This window comes from Thunnus thynnus, chromosome 24, assembly GCF_963924715.1.
Source record: "Thunnus thynnus chromosome 24, fThuThy2.1, whole genome shotgun sequence".
NCBI lineage: Eukaryota > Metazoa > Chordata > Actinopteri > Scombriformes > Scombridae > Thunnus > Thunnus thynnus.
The window spans coordinates 19362134-19385370 of NC_089540.1; the positions used below are offsets into that span (position 1 = coordinate 19362134).

At 42.1% G+C, this 23237-nt stretch overlaps 2 protein-coding genes across 2 annotated transcripts in view; one reads left to right on the top strand and one right to left on the bottom strand.

Annotated features, from left to right (window-relative positions):
- iqcb1 (IQ motif containing B1) overlaps positions 1–15417 on the bottom strand; it is a 30553-nt gene extending 15136 nt beyond the window's left edge. Inside the window, exons 1-2 of the mRNA XM_067583090.1 lie at positions 15344–15417; positions 10340–10461 (exon numbers count right to left, since the gene is read on the bottom strand). The gene's annotated coding sequence lies outside the window, so the exon portion shown is untranslated. The remainder of the gene's footprint in view (positions 1–10339; positions 10462–15343) is intronic.
- LOC137177001 (kalirin-like) overlaps positions 1–23237 on the top strand; it is a 61563-nt gene that overhangs the window by 7278 nt on the left and 31048 nt on the right. Inside the window, exons 2-34 of the mRNA XM_067583073.1 lie at positions 2159–2233; positions 2313–2427; positions 2980–3172; positions 3912–4135; positions 4259–4583; positions 4674–4796; positions 5465–5656; positions 8749–8880; positions 9054–9188; positions 9281–9373; positions 9488–9610; positions 10357–10473; positions 11205–11279; positions 11663–11785; positions 11910–11962; positions 12627–12774; positions 12860–13041; positions 13123–13220; positions 14328–14491; positions 15407–15526; positions 15828–15907; positions 16088–16226; positions 16313–16447; positions 17508–17670; positions 18284–18399; positions 19152–19274; positions 19358–19540; positions 19636–19760; positions 19843–19909; positions 21044–21153; positions 21399–21468; positions 21562–21651; positions 22957–23049. Of these exons, the coding sequence (XP_067439174.1) occupies positions 2159–2233; positions 2313–2427; positions 2980–3172; positions 3912–4135; positions 4259–4583; positions 4674–4796; positions 5465–5656; positions 8749–8880; positions 9054–9188; positions 9281–9373; positions 9488–9610; positions 10357–10473; positions 11205–11279; positions 11663–11785; positions 11910–11962; positions 12627–12774; positions 12860–13041; positions 13123–13220; positions 14328–14491; positions 15407–15526; positions 15828–15907; positions 16088–16226; positions 16313–16447; positions 17508–17670; positions 18284–18399; positions 19152–19274; positions 19358–19540; positions 19636–19760; positions 19843–19909; positions 21044–21153; positions 21399–21468; positions 21562–21651; positions 22957–23049 (4304 nt within the window). The remainder of the gene's footprint in view (positions 1–2158; positions 2234–2312; positions 2428–2979; positions 3173–3911; positions 4136–4258; positions 4584–4673; positions 4797–5464; positions 5657–8748; positions 8881–9053; positions 9189–9280; positions 9374–9487; positions 9611–10356; positions 10474–11204; positions 11280–11662; positions 11786–11909; positions 11963–12626; positions 12775–12859; positions 13042–13122; positions 13221–14327; positions 14492–15406; positions 15527–15827; positions 15908–16087; positions 16227–16312; positions 16448–17507; positions 17671–18283; positions 18400–19151; positions 19275–19357; positions 19541–19635; positions 19761–19842; positions 19910–21043; positions 21154–21398; positions 21469–21561; positions 21652–22956; positions 23050–23237) is intronic.

Consider the following 23237-nt stretch of genomic DNA (forward strand, 5'->3'; position numbering starts at 1 on the left):
TCATATATTCATGTAACATAAAGTTTCCATGTCCCAAATTTCCAGAAATACTAAAGAGGAAACGTCAGCTCACTTCTGTGCAACCTGCAGCATTTCTGTGTTGTTTTTTTCTGTATTGGCGGCGTGTTTCTGTATTTTCTGTATTTGGTTGTGTTTCAGTATTTGCAGCGCATTTCTTTATTTCATTGTGTTTTCTGTACTTATAGTGCATTTCTGTATTTAGTTGTGTTTCTATATTTGCAGCGCATTTCTTTATTTTGTTGTTCTTTCTGTATTAACAGTGTGTTTCTGTTATTTGGTTGTGTTTCTATATTCACAGCATGTTTCTATATTTGGTTGTGTTTTCAGTATTTGGTTGTGTTTCTATATTTGCAGCGCATTTCTTTATTTCATTGTGCTTTCTATACCTACAGTGCGTTTCTGTTATTTGGTTGTATTTCAGTATTCACAGCATGTTTCTGTATGTAGTTGTGTTTTTATATGTACAGCGCATTTCTTTATTTCGTTCTCTCTGTATTCACAGTGCGTTTCTGTTATTTGGTTGTTCTTTCTGTATTTACAGTGCGTTTCTGTTATTTGGTTGTTCTCTCTGTATTTACAGTGCGTTTCTGTTATTTGGTTGTGTTTCTATATTTACAGCATGTTTCTATATTTGGTTGTGTTTTCAGTATTTGCAGAGTTTTTTTTTCTAAATGCTGCACATGAGTTTGTGAAGATGTTTCCTTCATTTGCTTTCCTTTCATCTGTTTTTTTCTTAGTCGCGGTGTGTTGAGCTCTCAGGGCCACCGTAAGAAACAGCCATGTAACTCTTCCTTCATGCACGTTCACCTGCATGCAGCCTGGAGAAGCGCGCTCGGGCTTAATGCACTCTGAGGTGTCTTGTTATAGAAATAATGGACTCAGTGGAGGAGACGGCACTCTGATTCACATTATGATGTTTTTCTCCTCCAACTCAACATCGATTTTATTGTATTAGGACACCTACTTGTTTATTATTGCTTGCAAATTCTTACATACTTAGTGTATAGCATTGATGGTTTTGGTTTCTTTTAGGTTGTATCTGTAGATTTGTGTTGTCAGACTATGACACAGTTGAGAAGGTAGAGCTAGATTTTTAAATTGTGTATACGCCAGCATCCCCCGATAATTCATCAGTGGTCTCAAGCCAAATAATTAGTCTAGATTAAACAGACCGTTGGGGACAAAAACAGTCAATCTGGGTCTGAAGTGTCAGTGTGAGCTTTGAGGAGACAGATCGGTCCTACAGGACAAAAAGATTCAAGGACACTAATGACAGAGAAACAGGACAGTGTGAAGCGGTATATTCACGTTGCATAAATGTTCCCTTTCACTTCTCCTTCATCTGCTTCCTGTTTTTAGGTTTTCTCTCTGAGGGTTATCACTGCTCGGCAAGCTGCTAATGTGAGATGTTTAATGCCCTCAGTGTGTGTGTGTGTTGGATTAGCTTCCTCCCGCTGTGCTGGATGATCTGGAACACATGGGAGGCCTGTATGTCTGTCTGTAACACATATACACACACACACACACACACACATATACTGAGCTGTGTGTGTGTGAGTCAGCTTTTTAATTGAAATGTCTGTCAGCTCCTCTCTCTGAAGCCTGATTGGCTCATTTTTGAGGGATGGGCGGGGCTTCTGTTCTGCAGAGAAATTGTTGTTTTGCATGTCCTTTTTTTGAAACATTACATCTACTGAAAGATTTATTTACCAAGAAGTGATTAATGTTCTTGGAAACACACCCAGTTATATGAGAATATTGTTGCTAATCTCATGTCTTTACAGTAAATATGTAGCTGGAGCTACGGCAGATTGTGAGTTTTTGTACGAATTAAACAAATATAATGTGTTAATTTGTGAGCTTTAGATGTGCTGGTAGGTGGATTTTATTACCTTTGGACAGAACCACGCTAGCTGTTTTCCTTTGTTTGCCGTCTTTATGCTAAGCAGCTGCTGGCTGTAGCTTCATGGTTAGCATACAGACATGAGAGAGGAATCAATCTGAACGTTTCACTCTGCAAGGAAGCAAAAACATATATTTTCCTTCCTTAAACTTTGTGGATATATTCTTCTATCACATCATCATTTTATAAAACCGCTTTCATCAACCATCTGCTGATCTCTTCTGTCTCTGTCAGGTTCTGGTAAAGCCGAGTGTGTTCGGGCGGTCGACGTCCTGACGGTGCTCAGAGAGAAAGTGGCCTTCGTCTCAGGTAACTCGCACAAACAGCTACAGTTTAACCCCCCTTCTGGTCCCGTTTGCTCTTTAACCGACCAGGTTTGTTTTTCCAGGTGGACGGGACAAACGAGGCGGACCAATCCTGACCTTCCCTGCCAGGACCAATCATGATCGAATAAAACAGGAAGACCTCAGTCGATTGGTCACTTACTTGTCGACCATACCCAGGTACGTCCCACTCTGCCTGTCTGTCTCTTTATCAGTCCCTCCAGGAGAGTTTTTTGTGATTATTACGGCCAAAAATGTTTGATTTTGCAGCAGCTTTTCTCAGAAATTGCGATACAATTTATAATGTTTCATCTGCTCTTTTTGTGGTAAAACTGCAGTATGTTTGAGGTTATTATGTCCATCTTCTGACTTACTGAATCAAACCTCATTTTGGAACATTTGGGAATTGTTTTGCTCGTCTATGGCATCATTTTTGTTGGCAGGTGAGATTTGTCCATCTTCCACCTGAATGATGTCAGTTACCGACACACCAAACGCCACGATTGGTCCAAATCACAAGTGGTCTGTCGATTTCAGTTGGAAAAGTTGTGTAATTTAGCAAAATTGCAGCTTTTGCAAATATTGTGGAGATTTCTTGAAATTGCAAAGTTGCAAAATCACAATTTCCTGGAGGGACTGAATGATGTCTTTCTGTTTACATGATGGTAGCAGGTGTGGACGTAAACACAACATGAAGACACCTGGGTTGTATTAACACTGTCTGTCTCTCAGTGAGGACGTGCGTGCCCGCGGCTTCACAGTAGTGGTGGATATGCGCGGCAGTAAGTGGGACAGTGTGAAGCCGGTGCTGCGGACGCTGCAGGAGTCGTTTTCCTCCAACATCCACTCAGCGCTGCTCATCAAACCCGACACCTTCTGGCAGAAACACAAAACCAACCTGGGCAGCGCCAAGCTCAGCTTTGAGGTACGACTGCAGTACTAATACTACAGGCTGAAACACAATGCTGCTGCTGACTACAGTACTACTACTGCTAAATAAAATACTGCTGCTGCTAAAAAACTACTACTACTACTGCTCACTAAACTACTACTACTTCTAACTAATATATTAGTGGTGCTGATTGAAGTACTAGTACTGCTCACTAAAAAACTACTGCTGCCAACTGATGTATTACTGCTGTTAATATAAGTACTTGTACTACTGTTGACTGTAAATATTACCACCACTAATAACTGAAGTACTGCTGCTGCTAACTGAAGAACTACCATAACTGCTAACTGGTGTAACAATACTGTTATGTGAAATACTGCTTACAAAAGTACTATTACTGCTAACTGAACTACTGCTAACCTAAATACTGTTACTGCTAAATGAAGTACTACTACTGCTGCTAACTGATGTGTTAGTACTTCTACTATAAGTACTGCTGCTGACTGAAATATTACTACCACTAATAACTAAAGTACTACTAACTGAACTACTGCTTACTTAAATACTGTTACTGCTAAATGAAGTACTACTACTGCTGCTAACTGATGTGTTAGTACTGCTAATATAAGTACTGCACCACAATGACATACTGAAGTACCAATACTTTTAACTAAATGCTGTTGCTGCTAACGAAGTACTACTACTGATGTCTACTTTACTGCTGAAGTTTTACTGCAGTTGAGGTTCTGTTCTAAGATTGTATTGTCTTCAGACCAGCCTGGTGTCGGTGGAGGGCCTGTCCCGATTGGTCGACCCCTCCCAGCTGACCTCTGACCTCGGCGGCTCGTTGGAGTACGACCACGTGGAGTGGACCGAGCTGCGTCTGGGTCTGGAGGAGTTCTCGGGAGCCGCCACGCAGCTGCTGGCCCAGCTGGAGCAGCTGGAGGCCGGGCTGAGCCGCATACCAGAGCCCCAGGACGTGGACGAGGCCCGCAAGTGAGTCTCAGTCGTACTTATTAATTATTTAAGTTATTGATGAAGTATTATAACTTTATTCAGTATTTAGTAACTATTTACTTTTGTTTACGATGATATTTTTGTCATATTTTCTCTCTGCAGACTTCTGGAGGAACACAGTCGCCTCCGCAACACCATCGCCACGGCCCCAGTCGACGCCCTCGAACGAGAGGGGCGGAGCTTGCTCCAGCGCATGCGCCTGGGCCCCTCCCACGGTGATGCCCCTAATGAAGGTGGCAGCGGCGGCGGTAGCCACGGCAGCTGGCTGTCGGGCGGGGCGGACTTCCAGAGTGTGGCGCCGAAGGTTTCGTCTCTGCTGGACCGGCTGCAGGCGGCTCGCAGCCACCTGCTGCAGAGCTGGAGCGACAGGAAGCTGCACCTGGACCAGGCGCTGCAGCTGCACCTGTTTGAGCAGGACGCCACCAAGGTGAGGGGGGCGGGGTCTGGTGCAGGAGGTGCGCAACAATAACAGGAAGTGTTAAATAACTATCTCTCTCTAACTGTCTCTCTCTCTCAGATGTCGGAGTGGATCGCTCACAGTAAGGAGTTGTTCTTGCAGAGTCTGGCGGAGGTCGGTCAGAACCATCAGCACGCCGTCGACCTCCAGACACAACACCAGCACTTCACCGCCAACTGCATGGTCAGTGTGTATGTGTGTGTGTGTGTGAGATGTCACACTGTGTTTGATGTAATGGATTTGTAAACGTAACTTTAACTACATTGCTACGTGTGTGTGTGTGTGTGTGTGTGTGAGATGTCACACTGTGTTTGATGTAATGGATTTGTAAATGTAACTTTAACCACATTGCTACGTGTGTGTGTGTGTGTGTGTGTGTGTGTTGTTATAGAAATCTTGAGCTCGCCAATTCAGAAACTCCAGGAAATATGGATGTCTTATGCAAAAAGATTTATTGACAAACACAAACTTGATCGATCCAAGGAGACAGCCGTTATAATTCAAAGTGTGAATGTAGACCGAGTGAAAAGCCACAACAAAATCTGAAGGAAAAGAGTTGATCCACTCTCAGTTATTCAGGCAGCACCCAGGCGACCTTGTTCTAGTCACGACATCACTATAAGATTGTTTACTTTAGTGCTGTCTCTATGGCAACAATCATAGAGCCAGCTCTGTCCTTCACTGTCTGCTTGTCTAAGGAGCATTTTATATACGACACATATATGAAAATTCCTTCACGTGTGTGTGTGTGTGATGTCACACTGTGTTTGATGTAATACATTTTTAAATGAAACTTTAATCACATTGCTACGTGTGTGTGTGTGTGTGTGTGTGTGTGCGTGCGTGTGCAGAACGGCAGCGTGAACGTGGACAGCGTGGTTACCGTGGCGGCACGGCTCGCCGAGGCCGGTCACTACGGGGCGGAGCGGATCGCCATGGTGTCGTCACGGTTACAGGAAGACTGGAAGTCCCTGACGACGGCTTTGGAGGAGCGCAGCAACACCCTCGCCATGGCAACCGGCTTCCACCAGGGGGCAGAACAGGTGATCAATACACCTCCAGTACATACTGTGCCAAAGTACTATCACTGATCAATACACCTTTATACACAAACTTTTCAGTTTGCGCGGTCTAAAAGCCTCCTTGCGTATAAACATGCTCTTCGTGCTGCTAGTTGTATGTTTGTATGTTTATTTCAAACATGTAACAAATAAAAAAACAAAAACAAAACAATAAGAACAAATAAAATGAACAGTAAACATATACAGCAAACTCTCAATAAACAACATAAATAAATATTTCATGTCCAAAAAGGAGCAGGAAGACGTAAACACTTATATGTTCTTACACCTTCTCCATGACTCAAACAATGAACTCAATATTCAACATATATACAAACAACTACCCCAATGTTATTATGTACAACACAAATATCCAACAGTGTCAATCAGATATAACTGAGACAAAATCATTAAAATAACCCAAAATTTCTTTTTGACACTAAGCTCACATGTAAACGGCTCCTTGTATGTAGCGCCTCTCTCACTGCAACTGACTTCATAGAGTTCTTCACCACTAAAGTTGATGAAATCAGAAAAACAATATCCTCCTCCTTCTCAACTCCCACCCAGGATGAGGTGATCACATCTGAACATTTCTTCTTCTTGCAAGCACACCCACTTCGAGATAATCTCCCTTGAAACAATCTCTAGACTGGACTGGTATTTTCCTCCGAGCTCTCTACTTGTTTACTTGATCTTATTCCTTTTTTATTAAGTTTATTAAGGACCTTTTTCCAATTCTCACTACAGATAATAAACAGCTCTTTTATTAGTGGAATTGTGCCATTGGTTTCCCCAATTTGATCAGCATCTACAGACCACACAATCGCCACTCTGCCATCACAAATCTGCAATTCTTTTCAAAACTCCTTGAAAAAGCAGTGGCTCAGCAGCTCATAGATCACTTCTCATCCAATAATCTGTATGAACCTCATCAATCCGGCTTCAGAAAATTCCACAGCACAGAAACTGCTCTGACAAAGTGGTAAATGATTTACCTCTTGCTTCAGATTCTGGCTCAGTTTCAACATTGGTGCTCCTGGACCGCAGCACAGCTTTCGGTGTGATTGATCACCACGTTCTATTAGAACACCTAGAAAGTTATATTGGTCTCACTGACACTGCTCCCTCCTGGTTTAGATCATACTTATCTGACACATCTCACTTTGTTTTTCACAACAACTGTTCATCAGACCACATTAAAGTCAGTTATGGTGTGCCACAGGGATCTGTGCTCGGTCCCGTTCTTTTCTCTATTTACATGTTGCCCCTTTGTACATTAATCAATTGTTACAATATGCAGATGATACTCAGCTTTACATCTGCATTAAGCCTGACGCCTGTCATCAGCTGGTGAAACTGGAAGAATGCCTGTTATAAATCAAACGACAGATGTTATCTAACTTCCCTCTTTTATATGCTGAGAAAACTGAAATGCTAATTATTGGTCCAAAGCAGATTAGAAACAAATTCTAGGATGTCACTCTGTCCTATTTGATCCTAATCTCTCTTTTGGAAAACACATCAACGATATTACGTAGACTGCATATTTCCGTTACGGAATATTGCCAAGATTCGTCTCATTCTTTTCTTGGCCGATGCTGAAACACTTGTTCATGCATTTGTCTCATCTAGACTTGACTATTGTAACACCGTTTTCTCTGGCTTACCTAAATCAACTATTAACAAATTACAACTTGTACAGAATACTGCTGCTGGGATATTAACCAAGACTAGATAATTTGATCGTATTACCCCTCTTCTTATGCTGTTTTCCTTTTACCTTGGAAGTTGGAGCTGGGAATGACTTCACACCCGAGTTGACCGCGTTCCAGTAGAAGCAGTCAGAAAACCAGTTCTAGCCTGGTTAGCCATTGTTAGTCATTGGTTGTAATACCAGTTGATAACAATGTATTACGCGGCATTTTGCACATACAAACACCATAGCAACATGTCCACAGATAGAAGTTGGACAGCACTGTGTGTACGACCACAAATAAGACAGATGTGCCAATAAACAGTATATTACTACAGCTTTCACACTGCTGTTGGCTGGAGCAGCCATCTTGGATTTTAAGGTCAGGGTTGGTGAGGTTCTCCCGATTTTCTGAGTCGGAAATTTCCGAATGGGAACTCGGAAATTCTCTTAACTTATAAAATATTACACAGACTTGCGCCATTCTATTTAACACCTCTAGTCACTCCTCGTATACCTGCCAGGGCTTTACTATTACAAAATGTCTCCTGACTATTCTAAAAACAAATAAAACATCAGTAGGTGGTAGTTCTTTCTCTTATCAAGCCTCTCTTCTTTGGAATCGTCTTCCTTTCTAAAGTCGAGTCGACTCTTTCAAAAGTGAACTCAAAACACATCTATTCTACTTAGTCTGCCCGAAGTACTAAACTACTGTTATCCAGTTTATATTCTATGTGCGCATGGTTACATATATGTACTGTATGTTACATATTTTTGTATATGTGTGTTTTCATCAGTTTTCAGGTATGAATGTACAGGAGTTTTATGTGCATGTTGTGTTTCCTTTTATATATATTTTTAAATATTGTTTATTTATATTGTAATATAATGTTTTATATGTAGTTTATCTCACTTTAATATGTTTTTATATATTTTGCTAATGTTGTTTATTATATTGTGTTAATGTACAGCTCTTTGAGGCATACTTTGTGACTTGACTTGACTATACGACTATACTGCCACTGTCAATGTACCTGCATGACTATTTGTCTTTTACCTGTCTCACTCTTCCTCTCTTCCTCTCTATCTACCTGTCTAACCACAGCCTACCTGTCTCACAACTTACCTACCAGACTGTTTACCTGTTTACATGTATTTTATTTGTCCACCTGTCTGCCTTTTATTTGACATGTTTTACCTTCATCTGTCTACCTTTCTGTCTACCTGTCTGTCTACCTGTCTGTTTACCTGTCTGTCTACCTGTCTGTCTACCTGTCTGTCTACCTGTCTCTTACAGACTTTATTAAATCAGTCAGGACACTTTCACTGGACTGAAACCTGTCTCTCTCTCTCTCTGTCTGTCTGTCTGTCTGTCCAGTTCCTGCTCAGAGTGGAAGGTTGGGTTCAGGTGTGCTCTGAAGGGTCGTTGCCATCGGCAACAGCAGAGCTGGAAGCTGCCGTCAAGAAACACCAGGAGCTGAATGAGGAGATCTCTGCTAACTACACACAGGTACCTGTCTGACTGAACACCTGTCTGTCTGTCCACACACCTGTCTGTTGAACACCTGTTTGTCTGATCACCTGTCATGTAACTTAAACACTTGTCTGTTTGTCTACATACCTGTCTATCTGACCACCTGTCTATCTGACCACCTGTCTGTCTGACCACCTGTCTGTCTGCAGGTCAGTGAGAGTGGTAAAGCCTTATTGGACGTCCTCCAGCGTTGCCCAGCGTCAGATTCTGACGACTCGGCGACCAAACCAGACTTCACGGCTGCCACGCACGGCATCATGGGAGTTCTGCACCAGGTCATGCAGGTACGGCTCCCTTTAACCTGTCTCACCTCCTCTTGTCTCACTGTCGCTGACCAGCAGACAGGTGGACTGATCTGAGCTGATTTCTGTCACAGGGTCACCATGAGGTAGAGGGGGCGTGGCAGCACCGGAAGCTCCGCCTCCACCAGCGCCTGCAGCTGTGTGTGTTTCAACAGGACGTCAGACAGGTATGACTCTCTCTCAGCGGGTGATGTCACCTTTCACAACCCAGATTTAAATCCGGGTTCACGCCTCGTGCACAGAATCCTGCTCCGTCACGTTCATGTCTGTCTGTCTGTCAGGTGTTGGACTGGGTGGAGCAGCACGGCGAGGTTTTCCTGAACAAACACAGCGGCGTGGGGAAATCTCTGCACCGAGCGCGAGCGCTGCAGAAACGCCACGACGACTTCCAGCAGGTTGCCCAGGTAACACACACGGCAACTACACTGACAGCTGGACTTAACCGCAAACTATTTGCAAAATAACAAACGCTACATATTAGAAATATACAATTTTTGGGGTATAAGGTCTGAACAGAATAAGTATGAATGGCAAAAGAAAATTCGGAGTGATGCTTGTTTCCGTTTGCTGCAAATATGCAAATATTTGAAGGGTTGTTGAAAAAAACAGCTGTAGAGCAACAGTCCAACCTTAAACAGTGAAAAACAATGTAGAAAACAGTCACATGCTTCACGTACGTCATGATTCACTTTGTGTAACTTGTTAAAACTTTAATATTTTGTGTTGTTTTAGTATTTTCAGCATTTATACTCAGAATTTGAGGCACAAATTGCAAATTCGAAGAAAACCGGCGGATGAAAATGCACTTAATGTGAAGATGTTAACTTATTACTATAACCTCAGGATTAATAAATACAAGTGTGCAAATTACTTTAATTTAAGATGTGTTTTTGTAACGTAAAACTGTCATTAAAGAGTAACTTAATAAAGGGTTAAAGGCGGCGTTTTGCTGCCCCCTCTGGTGGAAAGTTTCAAGCGTGTTGCACCTTTAAACACACCCAACAGGGAAGTGATGATGCACCTGTACATTTTCAGGGAGTCTGAACTTCAAAATAGAAAAAGTAAAAAAAGTGTGTAAAGTGAAAAGTAAGAGATGGTTGAGGAAGGAGCTGGTTAAGACACTTTGAACGTACCTGTGTGTGTTTGTCAGAACACTTACACCAACGCAGAGAAGCTTCTGGAGGCGGCCGATCAGCTGGCTCAGTCCGGAGAGTGTAAGGAGGAGGAGATCTACCAGGCGGCCAGAGACCTGGAGCTGCGCATGCAGGTAACCGGCACACAGAGAGAAACGAATGAATGAATGAATGAATGAATGAATGAATGAATGAATGAATGCATGAACACGTGTTTTTGTTTTACACTCAAAATGAGCAGAAAAAGTCGTCTTTGCACACTTTGAATCTCACATAGATGTCACTTTTAGTTCAGTTTCTGCAGTTTTGGGACCTTTTTAATGATTTTTACTTTCTTTTTGTTTCTATTTTTGCAATTTTGTTTTTGTTTTTTGAGTTGTTTCACTTATTTTTTTAAATTTTTTATGTTTTATCTATTTTATTGTTACTGTTGTTGTGTGGACCCCAGGAAGCTAATGGGGGTTCAAATAAAGAAGACAAGAGGAGGAGAGGAGGAGGAGGAGGAGGGGGGAGGAAGATAGGAGGAGGAAGAGAAGAGGAGGGATATGGAGGAGGGGGCAAGATAGGAGGAGGAGGTGGGGAGGGAAATATGAGGAGGAGGAGAGGAGGAAGAGAGGAGGAGGCAGGGGGAAGAAAAGGAGGAAATACAACCAGCAGTCACAGAATTCTCTGGAAGACATTTACTCTGAAAAGCAGCTACAGGAAGTGCTGAGTTTGCATAATAAATGAGGCTGATACTTTTCTTTATGTTAATCTGCGTCTTCATGTTTAGAGAAGAGCAGCTGATGTGTTGTTAGTATGTTGTTAGTATGTTGTTAGTATGTTGTTAGTATGTTGTATGTCAGTGACATGTATTTGTGTGCAGGCGTTCATTCAGAGGGTTGAACAGAGGAAGCTGCTGCTGGACCTCGCTGTGTCCTTCTACACACACACCAAGGAGGTAACACACACACACACACACACACACATACACACACACACACACACACACACACACACACACACACACACACACGTACTGTGATATTTTTATATGAATCAGTTTTTTAAGGGTTCATGAATGTGAGCGTTATTACATCATCATCAGCAAACATATTAACACTGCTTCATTATCCTCCTCTTCCTCTCTACTCCTCTCTCCTGCTCCCCCCCCCCCTCCTCCTCCTATCTTCCTCTTCCTCTCCTCGTCTTATCTTACTCCCCGTCACTCCCCTTTATCTTCCTCCTCCTCCTCCTCTCCTCCTCTTATCTTCCCCTTTCTCCTCCTCCTTTTCCTCCTCTTATCTTCCTCCTCACACCCCCCCTCCTCTCCCCCCCCTCCAGCTGTCGGTGTGGATGGAGGGCCTCCAGAAGCAGTTGTCATCAGATTTGTGTGTTTGTCCAGACACAGTTGAAGCTCTACAGACTCTCATCAGTCAGCAGCAGCAGCAGCAGGCCAACACACAGGTACCAGCCGACCTCTGACCTCTGACCTGAACCCTAACCCAGTCATAACAGCCTAACACCTTCCTGACCTCTGACCCCCGACCTCTAACCCTCACACTAACCCTGCCTCTAACCCCACCCACAGGAAGCTGCGATGAGTGTCATCCGGGAAGGAGAAGACCTCATCCTGCAACTCAGGTACACACAGAGAGTGTGGGTGCGTTTGATTCACGCCTCACTGCTGCACCGTTTGTATGTGCGTTTGTTTCGGGTTTGCAAAAACCTGTGCAGGTGCGTTTATTTTAGGCCTCAGGGCAGCTCTGTGGCACATGTGATGTATTCTGTGTGGGTGTGTTTGTTTTCTAGTTTGTGTAGAATGTGTGGGTGCGTTTATTTTGCAGGTTGAGCATGTTTGTTTTCACGCTTGGGTGCATTTTTTTTTTTTTTATTAGTTTGTATAATATGTGTGGGTGTGCGTTTGTTTCATTCCCCAGGGCAGCTCCGAGGCCTGTGTGGAGTTTGTGTTTGTAATCATTGTGGGTGCGTTTGTTTTCAGGTTTGTTTTCTAGTGTATATAACTTGTGTACATGTGTTTGTTTTACTGCTCAGGACAGCTCAGAGGTGGAGTTGGGTGTATGTAATCATTGTGGGTGTGTTTGTTTTCAGGTTTATGACTCGTGTGGGTGCGTTTGTTTTCTAGTTTTGTATAATCGGTGTAGATGCGTTTGATTAATCTGAAAAGGTGCGTTTGTTTTCAGATTTGTTTAACCAGTGTGGGTGCGTTTGATTTCTAGTTTGTATAGTCTGTTTGGATTTGTTTGTTTTCAGGTTTAGATAATCAGTTTGGGTGTGTTTGTTTCAGGCCCCAGGGTAGCTCAGTGGGCCATGTGGAGTCGGTGCTGCAGCAGCTGGAGGAGTCTCATGTTCAGCTGGAGGAACTTTTCCACCAGCGGAAAATCCGATTGGACATTTACCTGCAGCTCCGCATCCTGCAACAGTGCACGCTGGAGGTAATCAGTTATCGTTACTCAACACATCCTGAACCTGCTTCTGCTGTGTCAGGGTTGTGTATTATTGTTGGTTTGTGTTGCCTAGGTAACCGGGGAGATGGACGCCTGGAAGCAGGACCTCCAGAAACAGTCCCAGGACTTCTCCGCTGAGAAGCTAGCAGCGCCGCGGCTAGCTGACGCAAACCAGGACAAGCTGGCACTGGGCCAGTCCCGGCTGGTGGAGGCTAGCCCAGAGGCGCTAACGCTAGCACAGCAGCGCATCCACAGGTAAATTGGCCAGTGTGATGATATCATAGTGGCTCAATACAAAAATGGCAGTTTTTTAGTGATTAACTGATTGATCTACAGGCACATGGAGCGGAGGCTGGCTATGAACAACATGATCTATGAGGTCATCCAGCAAGGTCACGACCTTCAGCAGTACATCACTGAGGTCCAGGCGTCAGGTGAGTCGCACTGCTGTTGTTTTATTCAGTTTCATTTTATTGTAAAGCACTTTGTAACCTTGTTTTGAAAAGTGCTGCATAAATACAGTTTAGTATTATTATTTATTACTTCTGCTACCGCTGGTATGATTAGTACTTTGATTACGTTCCACTGCATCAGAAACGTAGAGCTGGGCGTCATCGGCATATCGACGGAAACATGCGCCGTGTTTCTGAATTATACAATCTGGCAGCTTGTATTTACAGAAAAGAACGAGATTTGAGACTTCAGACAAACATTTCTGACAAATGTTGGAAAGGATGGACTGAGTTTATCAAACCATTTAGATCGGACTTTCAGTAAAATTGTATCACTTGTACTGTAACAAACATGGTTCCCTGCTACTATCAGTTATGAGTTAACATAATTGACTATAACAAGTCAAATAAGTTGGATAAATGATCTGTAAGGCAAGAAGACAAAGTACAGACTTGTGAATGCTTAGCCTCTTTTTTCTTTTCTCATGGCATATTATTTGATTTATCTCTTTTTTTTTAACTATTATTACATATTTAAAATGTGTATAATGCATTTGTTGGTTCTCTATTCTTTGATGGCGGCAAACAACCATGAACTGTGAAAAAGCACAAAGAGTTCAGAGGTCAGAACAGCCACATAATAAAACATTTATATCATCCTTCCACCTCCTGTGAGAATAGAGCAGAATAGAGTAGAACACAATAGAAGACAGTAGAACAGAATAGAGTAGATGTAGTCAGCCTCAGTCTGACCGGTTCAGTAACACTCATGATATTAGGGGGGAAAGAGGGGGGGGAGAGAGGATAATGGGGGGAGGAGGGAAAAGGGGGATGGGGTTGCCATGGAAACTGCTCTCTGAAGCACACGGCTGGTCCCCATGGAAACCAGTGTATTGAATTTGCCATGGAGACACACACACACACACACACGCATGAGCAAACACACACACACACACTGATAAGTCTATACTTCTGAGGACCTTCACTGATGTAATGCATTTTCTCCTGAACCCCTGACATACAATATGATGGTGTTTCTGGTGTGTGTGTGTGTGTGTGTGTGTATGTGTGTGTGTGTGTGTGTCTCAGGTATCGAGCTGTCGGAGGCGGAGGGCGGTCTCTCCCCTCAGGTGGAGGAGCTGCAGCACCTCCTGCAGGACAAGCAGAAGGAGCTGCAGCAGATCGCAGATCACACGCACACACACCTGGAGCAGAACCTGCAGCTGAGACACCTGCAGAGCCAGGTCAAACAGGTAACACACATACACGCACCTGCAGAGCCAGGTCAACAGGTAACACACACACATACACACACACCTGCAGAGCCAGGTCAAACAGGTAACACACAAACTTACATACACACACCTGCAGAGCCAGGTCAAACAGGTAACACACACACATACACACACACACCTGCAGAGCCAGGTCAAACAGGTAACACACACACATACACACACACACACCTGCAGAGCCAGGTCAAACAGGTAACACACACACATACACACACACCTGCAGAGCCAGGTCAAACAGGTAACACACACACATACACACACACACCTGCAGAGCCAGGTCAAACAGGTAACACACACACATACACACACACACCTGCAGAGCCAGGTCAAACAGGTAACACACACACATACACACACACACACCTGCAGAGCCAGGTCAAACAGGTAACACACACACATACACACACACACACCTGCAGAGCCAGGTCAAACAGGTAACACACACACATACACACACACACACCTGCAGAGCCAGGTCAAACAGGTAACACACACACACACACACCTGCAGAGCCAGGTCAACAGGTAACACACACACACACACACACACACCTGCAGAGCCAGGTCAACAGGTAACACACACACACACACACACACCTGCAGAGCCATGTCAACAGGTAACACACACACACACACACACACACACCTGCAGAGCCATGTCAACAGGTAACACACACACACACACCTGCAGAGCCATGTCAACAGGTAACACACACACACACACACCTGCAGAGCCATGTCAACAGGTAACACACACACATACACACACCTGCAGAGCCAGGTCAAATGGGTAACACACACACACACACACACCTGCAGGTCAGGTGACATCCAGGTACTGTAGCAGGGCTGATCTCCCGTCTGTCTGTGTGTCAGGTGCTTGGGTGGATCACAGAGGGGGAAGTCATGCTGTCGTCCTGCATGTTGAACTCCAGCTGTTTGTCTGAAGCAGAGCAGCTGCAGAGGGAGCACGAGCGCCTCCAACAGGCCATCGAGGTTACTGCACACACACACACACACACACACACACACACACACACACACACACAGAACAGCATACACCTTTTAGTAGAAATTATATAAGGTAATGATGATTAAATGACTTTCAGATGTTCTGCTGAGGTCTTTGTTTACAAATAGGAAAGTTGAGGCGAGACTAATGTACCCACTTGTTCATCACTGCAGACAGATGCGATGGTTACCATGGCAACGGTACACTAACGAGGAGTTCATACACTATGATTAATGCCAGATTTACAGAAATAATGTGGATATACCTGTCTGTGTGTGTGTGCAGGCTCTCCTCCATGCCGACTCCCTGCAGAGGACTCATCAGGTGGCTCTGGCTCTGCAGCAGAGAGCAGAGCTGCTGGTCAGGTTAGTTATTAATGTTCAGTTAACACTGAATGTCACATTATTGATCCGTTCACCACAAGTCCTTTAAATGTTACAATCCTTGATAGTTTGGTTTCCTTCAGTTATGATGAAAGAGTAATTTGTCCTGAGTAAACACACTGTCCCATTTATCTGACCTCTGACCCCCCCCCCCCCCCTCAGGTCAGGTCACTATGATCCAGATGCAGTGAGGTCTTGTGCCCAGACGGTGGCGCTGCACTGGCAGACTCTGATGCTGAGGATCGAGGACCGGCTCAAACTGGTCAACGCCTCCGCCGCCTTCTACAGGACCTCCCAGCAGGTACCACGGACTGACTGTCTGCCTCTCTACCTACCTGTCTGTCTGCGTCTCCACCTGTACCACCACCTGTCTGTCTGTGTCTGCAGGTGTGCGGGGTGCTGGAGAGTCTGGAGCAGGAGTACCGCAGGGAGGAGGACTGGTGTGGAGGAGGAGACAGACAGCCGGAGCAGCTGCTGCCTCTCATCAACAAACACATGGAGCAGAAGGAGGCCTTTCTCAAGGTGAGGAGAGCTGGAAAAGTCTTGAAAAGTCTTGAAAAGTCTTGAAATGTCTTGGTTGAGTGCAGAAATGATCCATCCATCCTTCCATCATCATGTACGAGTCCAGGTTGTGGTGGCAGCAGATTAAACATCGTAGCTCAGATGTTCTTCTCCCCGATCATGTCTTAAGCCGCCCAGTTTCTGACCTGCCAGAAATCCAATCGAACGATTGTCTGATTGATCAGGCAATTAATCAGATGTCGTATCTTCAAACTGTATGACAAACGACAACAAATCTGAGAGAAATTCATGCTGAATCCTATAATTAGTCAGGAGTTGGGGTTCATTTCAGTGAACATGTAAATATTTGACTCTCGCCCTTTCGTTGGGTCACGGTAAGAATTTTAATTATAATCTACAACAGAAACAATCATTTAATTAATAGACAGATCAATCGTGAACCATTTTAATAATTGGTGAATCATCATTTATTGCGTCAAAATGCCAAACATTCTCTAATTTCAGCTGTTTAAATGTAAAGATTTGCTGCTTTTCTTTGTAATATATGACGTGTATGATGTGAAATATTGTGAGGTCACAACTAATTAATAAGAACAGGATATTTAATAAACTAGAGAGGTTGAAATCGTACTTAATATCCTTTCATATCCTTGAATTATTGCAATGATATTTAATACTGAAATATCTTGTGTGATGGTCTTTTGTCTTCGTCTTGTCGTCCCTAAAAGTCTTAAGAAGTTCTGAATTGTATATATTATATATTATTAATTATATTACAATGCCACTGACTGCACCTGAATTACATCTTTATATATCCTTTGTTTATGTCTGTTTTTAACTTTTTTTATTTCCTTTATAAAGGTTTCTATTCTTTTAAATTTGCATTTTAATGTTTTCTGCTGTTTTTCTTTATTAATGATTATAAAACATTATGTAAAGCACCTTGAATGATGCATGAAATGTGCAAATAAATAAACTTATTGTCTATATAAGAACAGGTACTGGTGTAATATCTGTGTAATATCATAGGTCTCTAACAGTCTTGTTTCCATGGCGATAGGCCTGCACACTGGCGAGGCGTAACGCTGAAGTTTTCCTCAAGTACATCCACCGCAACAGCGTCACCATGGCAAACATCTCTGGCCACAGCGTCACCGTTTCCGGGGTAACGGGGGTCACCGAGGTCACCGGACACTCCAGGGTACCGGAGCAACAGGTCAAAGGTGAACGAACACACACAGAAGTACACGTGTATCGTGTAGTGTGAGTTTAAATAGAGAAGTACAGTGGAGCCAGTATAGAGCCCTGAGGAACACCACAGTTAATACATATGTGCAGTTTATTGTTATTTTTTACTGATGTAGGTGAAAGGAAGGATGTGTGATGATGTCGTTCAAAGGAAGAGCTGGCGAAGTTCTTATTTTGAAGACGTTTATTAGACGATGGCCATCGGGTCCATTCCATGTACAAAGATGGTCTGGGCACCGTACCACTGTCGGTGCATAGCTTATATGGGGTTACACATCTGTATCTTATCACATGAATAACATGTTTTCCATGGGCACTAGGTCAGTTGGGAGCCATCCATCAAGTGATTGACAGCTACCTCACAACATATTATGTGTCACAACAAACCACATCTGGAACAGTTCCAAACTTGACCAGGGACCCATTGTTTGTATCTCTAAGGCCCCCCCAAAGGGCTATACCATATTACCTAAGGTGACATGCAGACTCTGGAATATTTATGTCACATGTCCAACACCCAGAATCAGTAAAGTATATAGGGTCAGATAAAAATCATACTAACAGTAGGTGTGTGTTTGTGTTTTGCAGGTATCCTCAGTGAGTTGCTCCAGAGGGAAAACAGAGTTCTTCATTTCTGGACTTTAAAGAAACGTCGACTGGACCAGTGTCAGCAGTACCTGATGTTCCAGAGCCACGCCCAGCAGGTAGACCCCAAACTGTACCATTTCTGTTCCTTCCATCCTCGTTCATGCCAGCATCATTTTGAAGAGACGGAAATGACTCATGACAGCATCTCATCCGTCCTATAATATATTGAAATGAAAATATTATAGGAGCAATTTAAACACCTGATGCTCCAAAAATGATTATATAAAATGGGCTATAAGAGTCTATAATTTGTTTGTGCATGGCTAAAGGTATCAGACTGATATTATAGGACTGATAATAACCATGTCTGTGCATATGACATCAATTTGGACGTCATTTTTCCCGAATGAGCCAAGATGTCAAAAATCAAGAAAAGAGAAGCAAAAAAAGTTTTTGTGCTTTATGATTCATTCATCTTTCAGATTAAACCACAACTAGTAATAGTCATTTTATTAATTAACATAAATATTTTTTTAACTTTTAAAACTTGTAGTCTTCAGTTAAATCAGCAGTGACATCTTCAGCTCAAGACACAAAAGGCTTTATACTAATTTTTACACAGAGAACACATGGAAACACACGCTGAGGTGGAAAATTAATAGAATTCATCTTTAATATTATTTCACAGCAGCTGCGGCGTCCATTTTTCCAGTCCTATCACATTAGCTGACCAATCAGTAAACAGATGTGCACCTGTGCTTCTCCTCTGAGACTCATTTACGTGATTGGAACATCCTGGATGATGGTAGCAGAAGCAGATTTAGCTGAACTGAAAGCACTTTGTATCTAATGTGTGCATTGATTCCAGGCTCTGGATTGGCTGCAGCAGTCAGGTGACCACTACCTGGCCACACACACGTCGCCGGGAGCAGCGGTGGCTGAGACGCAAGAGCTGCTGAACCAGCACCGAGAATTCTGTGTTTCCGCCAAGGTAAGAACCCAAACATAAACACATATATATACACAAATATAGATTTACTAAAATCATTACCTACCTGTCTCTCGCTCTTTCAGCACACCCAGGAAAAGGTTCACCTGCTGATCCAACTGGCTGAGAGCATGTTGGCTAAAGGCCACGCCCACCGCGTGGAGCTTCGTCGCTGCGTCTCCACCGTGGACAAACGTTACCGGGACTTCACCGTCAGGATGGGACAGTACCGCCACCTGCTGGAGACGGCGCTGGGAGGGTGCTCACAGGTAGGGTTTAGTGTTTGGAAGGTTAAAAACAGCAACATTTTTAATAAATATACTGACTTAACTTTCATGACTCTCCTGTACGGTGTCCCTGATAGGACAATAAAGACTTGGAGCTGGAGCTGATCCCCAACAGCCTGTCTGACTCAGACCCGGAGGTGAACCTGTCCGACCCGAGCCACCAGGTCAGCGACGAGAAGAGACGCTCCGCCCGCAAGAAGGAGTGAGTAGCACTCGAGTTAGTGTTAGTGATCATATTAGTGTTGCACATGCTTTAGTAACACGTGTGTTTGTGTTTTTCTCAGGTACATCATGGCTGAGCTGCTTCAGACGGAGAGAGTCTACGTCAGAGATCTGCAGGAGTGTATCGAGGTACATCTACTTCATCATAACGCCACAATACTGCAGAAACCATTTACTGTGTATGGAAGCAAAGAAAGGCTGTAAATAGATTTGAATCACTGAGACTAAGATTTAATTTTTAAATTTAAATAAACTTATTTATAGCATGTTGAATATTTTACTTTGAGAACCATCTCTTCTCAAAATATGCTTTCCAAAACTTGATTTTAAGGATTTTCAAATTTAGACAGAATAATCAATACATCCATTAAAAAACTATATTCAACGTACTAAAACTCAGTTTGTAATTCTGTATCTGAAAATATCAAGTAAAATAAAAAAGAAGAAGAAGATAAAGTTGGATAAAAAAATAAATTAAAAATTAAAAATTCGAGATGAAAAATAAGAAATAATGAAGTTAAACATCTGGAGCTACCCAGTTTAAATGATCAAAGAAATCCGATTATAGGAATCAGTTTACAAGTTAAATAAGAAACTGTAAACTTGAATTTTATATCTGAATTTAAATACAGCAGTACTTAAGTAACATTAAGTAATCAGTAGTGTACAAATTAAATCCACAATTACGTATTCAGTTAATTATGATAGTTACCACACAATACAGCTAAATTAAACATATAAGAGGTTATTGTGACAGACATTACTACATAGTGACATATTTTACCTCATAGTCGCTCATAACATCCCCGACTACTGAATTATACTTTATTAAATTCCTAAATACCAGATAATAGTTTTTAATTTCATGTAGTATTATGTAAGACAATCTACTTGTAATGCAACTCAGGAGTGTTCCTGTTTATTAATACTAACAGCGCCCTCTGCTGACAGAACTGCAACACACCACAATAACATGTTTACTGTTATTCAGCTAAAATTTATTTATATTCTCAAAACTCTGGTATCAGAGTAACATGATACTGAAACATTTCAGACACTACCATGATTAGATCATGTCTGATCAGGCGTGAACACAAAACCTGGTTCAGGTCGTGTCTTTAGGGGTCTGATCTACCTGAAGACCTACATGACACCATGTATTGGCACTTAATACTACTTAAAACCTCTTAATACATGTCACCATGTAGTACTTCATCATACTGGTTGGTACTTGCTGATAGTTAATTCTGTAAACTGGTGCAGACGTACCTGTGGGAGATGACGAGCGGCTCAGAGGACGTTCCTGCTGGTCTGACCAACAAGGACGACATCGTGTTCGGAAACATCCAGGACATCTACGAGTTCCACAACAGGTACTGCAAAATATACAAAATATACTGCAATATGTACCACAGCAGTACACATCCAGGACATCTACGAGTTCCATAACAGGTACTGCAAAATATACAAAATATACTGCAATACTACAATATATATTACAGCAGTACACATCTAGGACATGTTCCAACTGCAAACATCCTCATCCTCATTCACCGCTGTAATATGTGTAATATATACTGTAACCTGAACTAAAATATTGTGTACTTGTGTTTTGCAGTATTTTCCTGAAGGAGCTGGAAAACTACGAACAGCTCCCTGAAGACGTTGGACACTGCTTCGTTACCTGGGTAACCGGTTTGGTTCAGTCTGCACGGAGTAAAAGTCTGAATTTCAGATGAAACCACCGTCAGTAAATCTCCGTCTGTGTGCGTCTGTTTCAGGCTGATAAGTTCCACATGTACGTGACGTACTGCAGGAACAAACCAGACTCCAGTTTACTGATCCAGCAGCACGGCGTTGGATTCTTCGAGGTCAGGACACCAAACATCTTCACACTTTATGTCTTATCTTAATTGATTTTATCTGTCTTAATGTTTGTTGGTAATAATCATACTTTTGTACAGTTTATTTTAAAGGTCCTGTAATTTCCTCAAATTTTCTTAGAAAGCAGCTGATTGTAACTAGATTTTCTCAAAGGATGTTGTAGTTTAATTCTAATTATTGTGTAAAATAAAGATCATTCAATCAGTAAACTTCCATTAGAACTTTTTCACAGCAGACGTTTTGACTTGTAACAGCAGGAAAAGCAAAGGTGTTACTAATAACATTACCGATGGCTCCTTTCTATTCAAGTGTCCCCGTAAACCATGATAGTCAGACTGCGAGGCAGCATTTTATACGAGGACCTTAAAATGAATCAGCTAAACGGAGTTCAGCTACAATTCATTTTATTTTTTACACATATGTTTTTTCTGTGGTGACATGTCAAAATGTCTCCAATGGAAAAATGTCTTTTAATAAATGGATGGAGAGTCTGTTAGCTATTAGACACCACGTCAGCTGCAATATACAAAAAAAAAAAAACGTTCTGTGTAGTTGTAAATTAAAAGCAAACAATTAAACAAATGTGGAAAATAAAATTTCCAATAACAAATTAGTAATTATTTACAGTAGTTATTCAAATTACATAGTATTTATATGTGTATTTTGGTTTAAATGAATCTGTTTTCAGTAAAATTTTAACAATTCTGACTGAAAATAATTTCTTGATGTTTACTTTTTATCACAGCTGCAACAACCCGTTATTTTCACTATCGATTAATCTGATTAGTATTTACTCGATTAATCATTTTGTCTATTAAACATCAGAAAATAATGAAAAATGCCAATTATAATATAATATAAAACCCAAAGATATTCAGTTTGTCATACATATTCATGTCATTAAATCAGCACATCTGAGAGGCTGAAACCAGCTGATGTTTGCTTAAAAAAATGATTAAAGTGATTATTTGATCCATTAAATCCACTAAATGATTAATCAGCTAATCCTTACAGCTCTACTTTTTGTACAATCTAAGAACATGGTCTCTATTTTTCCTATAGTAACAATATACTGTATTAAAAACGTATAAAAAATATACAAAAATGTGTATGAAATGAAAAATGTATGAATAATATATATGAATTAACATCCAGGAACTGTGAAAACAAAGACAGAATTACTGTAAAATCAAGTGATCCTTTAGTTGTTGCTGTATTTAAACACTTCAGTTAAGGATTGATAGAAGCTTGCAGTCTTGTGGTGATAAATAACTTTTATGTTGTGTTTGCAGGAGGTCCAGAGGAGACATGGTCTAGCTAACTCCATCTCCTCAGCTCTCATCAAACCAGTTCAGAGAATCACCAAATACCAGCTGCTGCTCAAGGTAACGCCGCTCAATATTTCCTGATTCACGCCGCGCACATTCTGAATATTTCCTTGTTGTCACATGAGACCAAAAAAAAAAATCTCTTCCAGTGTGTGAAATTTAGAGGGAAACTTGGCTGAGAGGAGCTGAACGTTTCTTCCTTCTGGCTGTTTAGAAAACACAACACCTCAGAGGATTTCACTGAG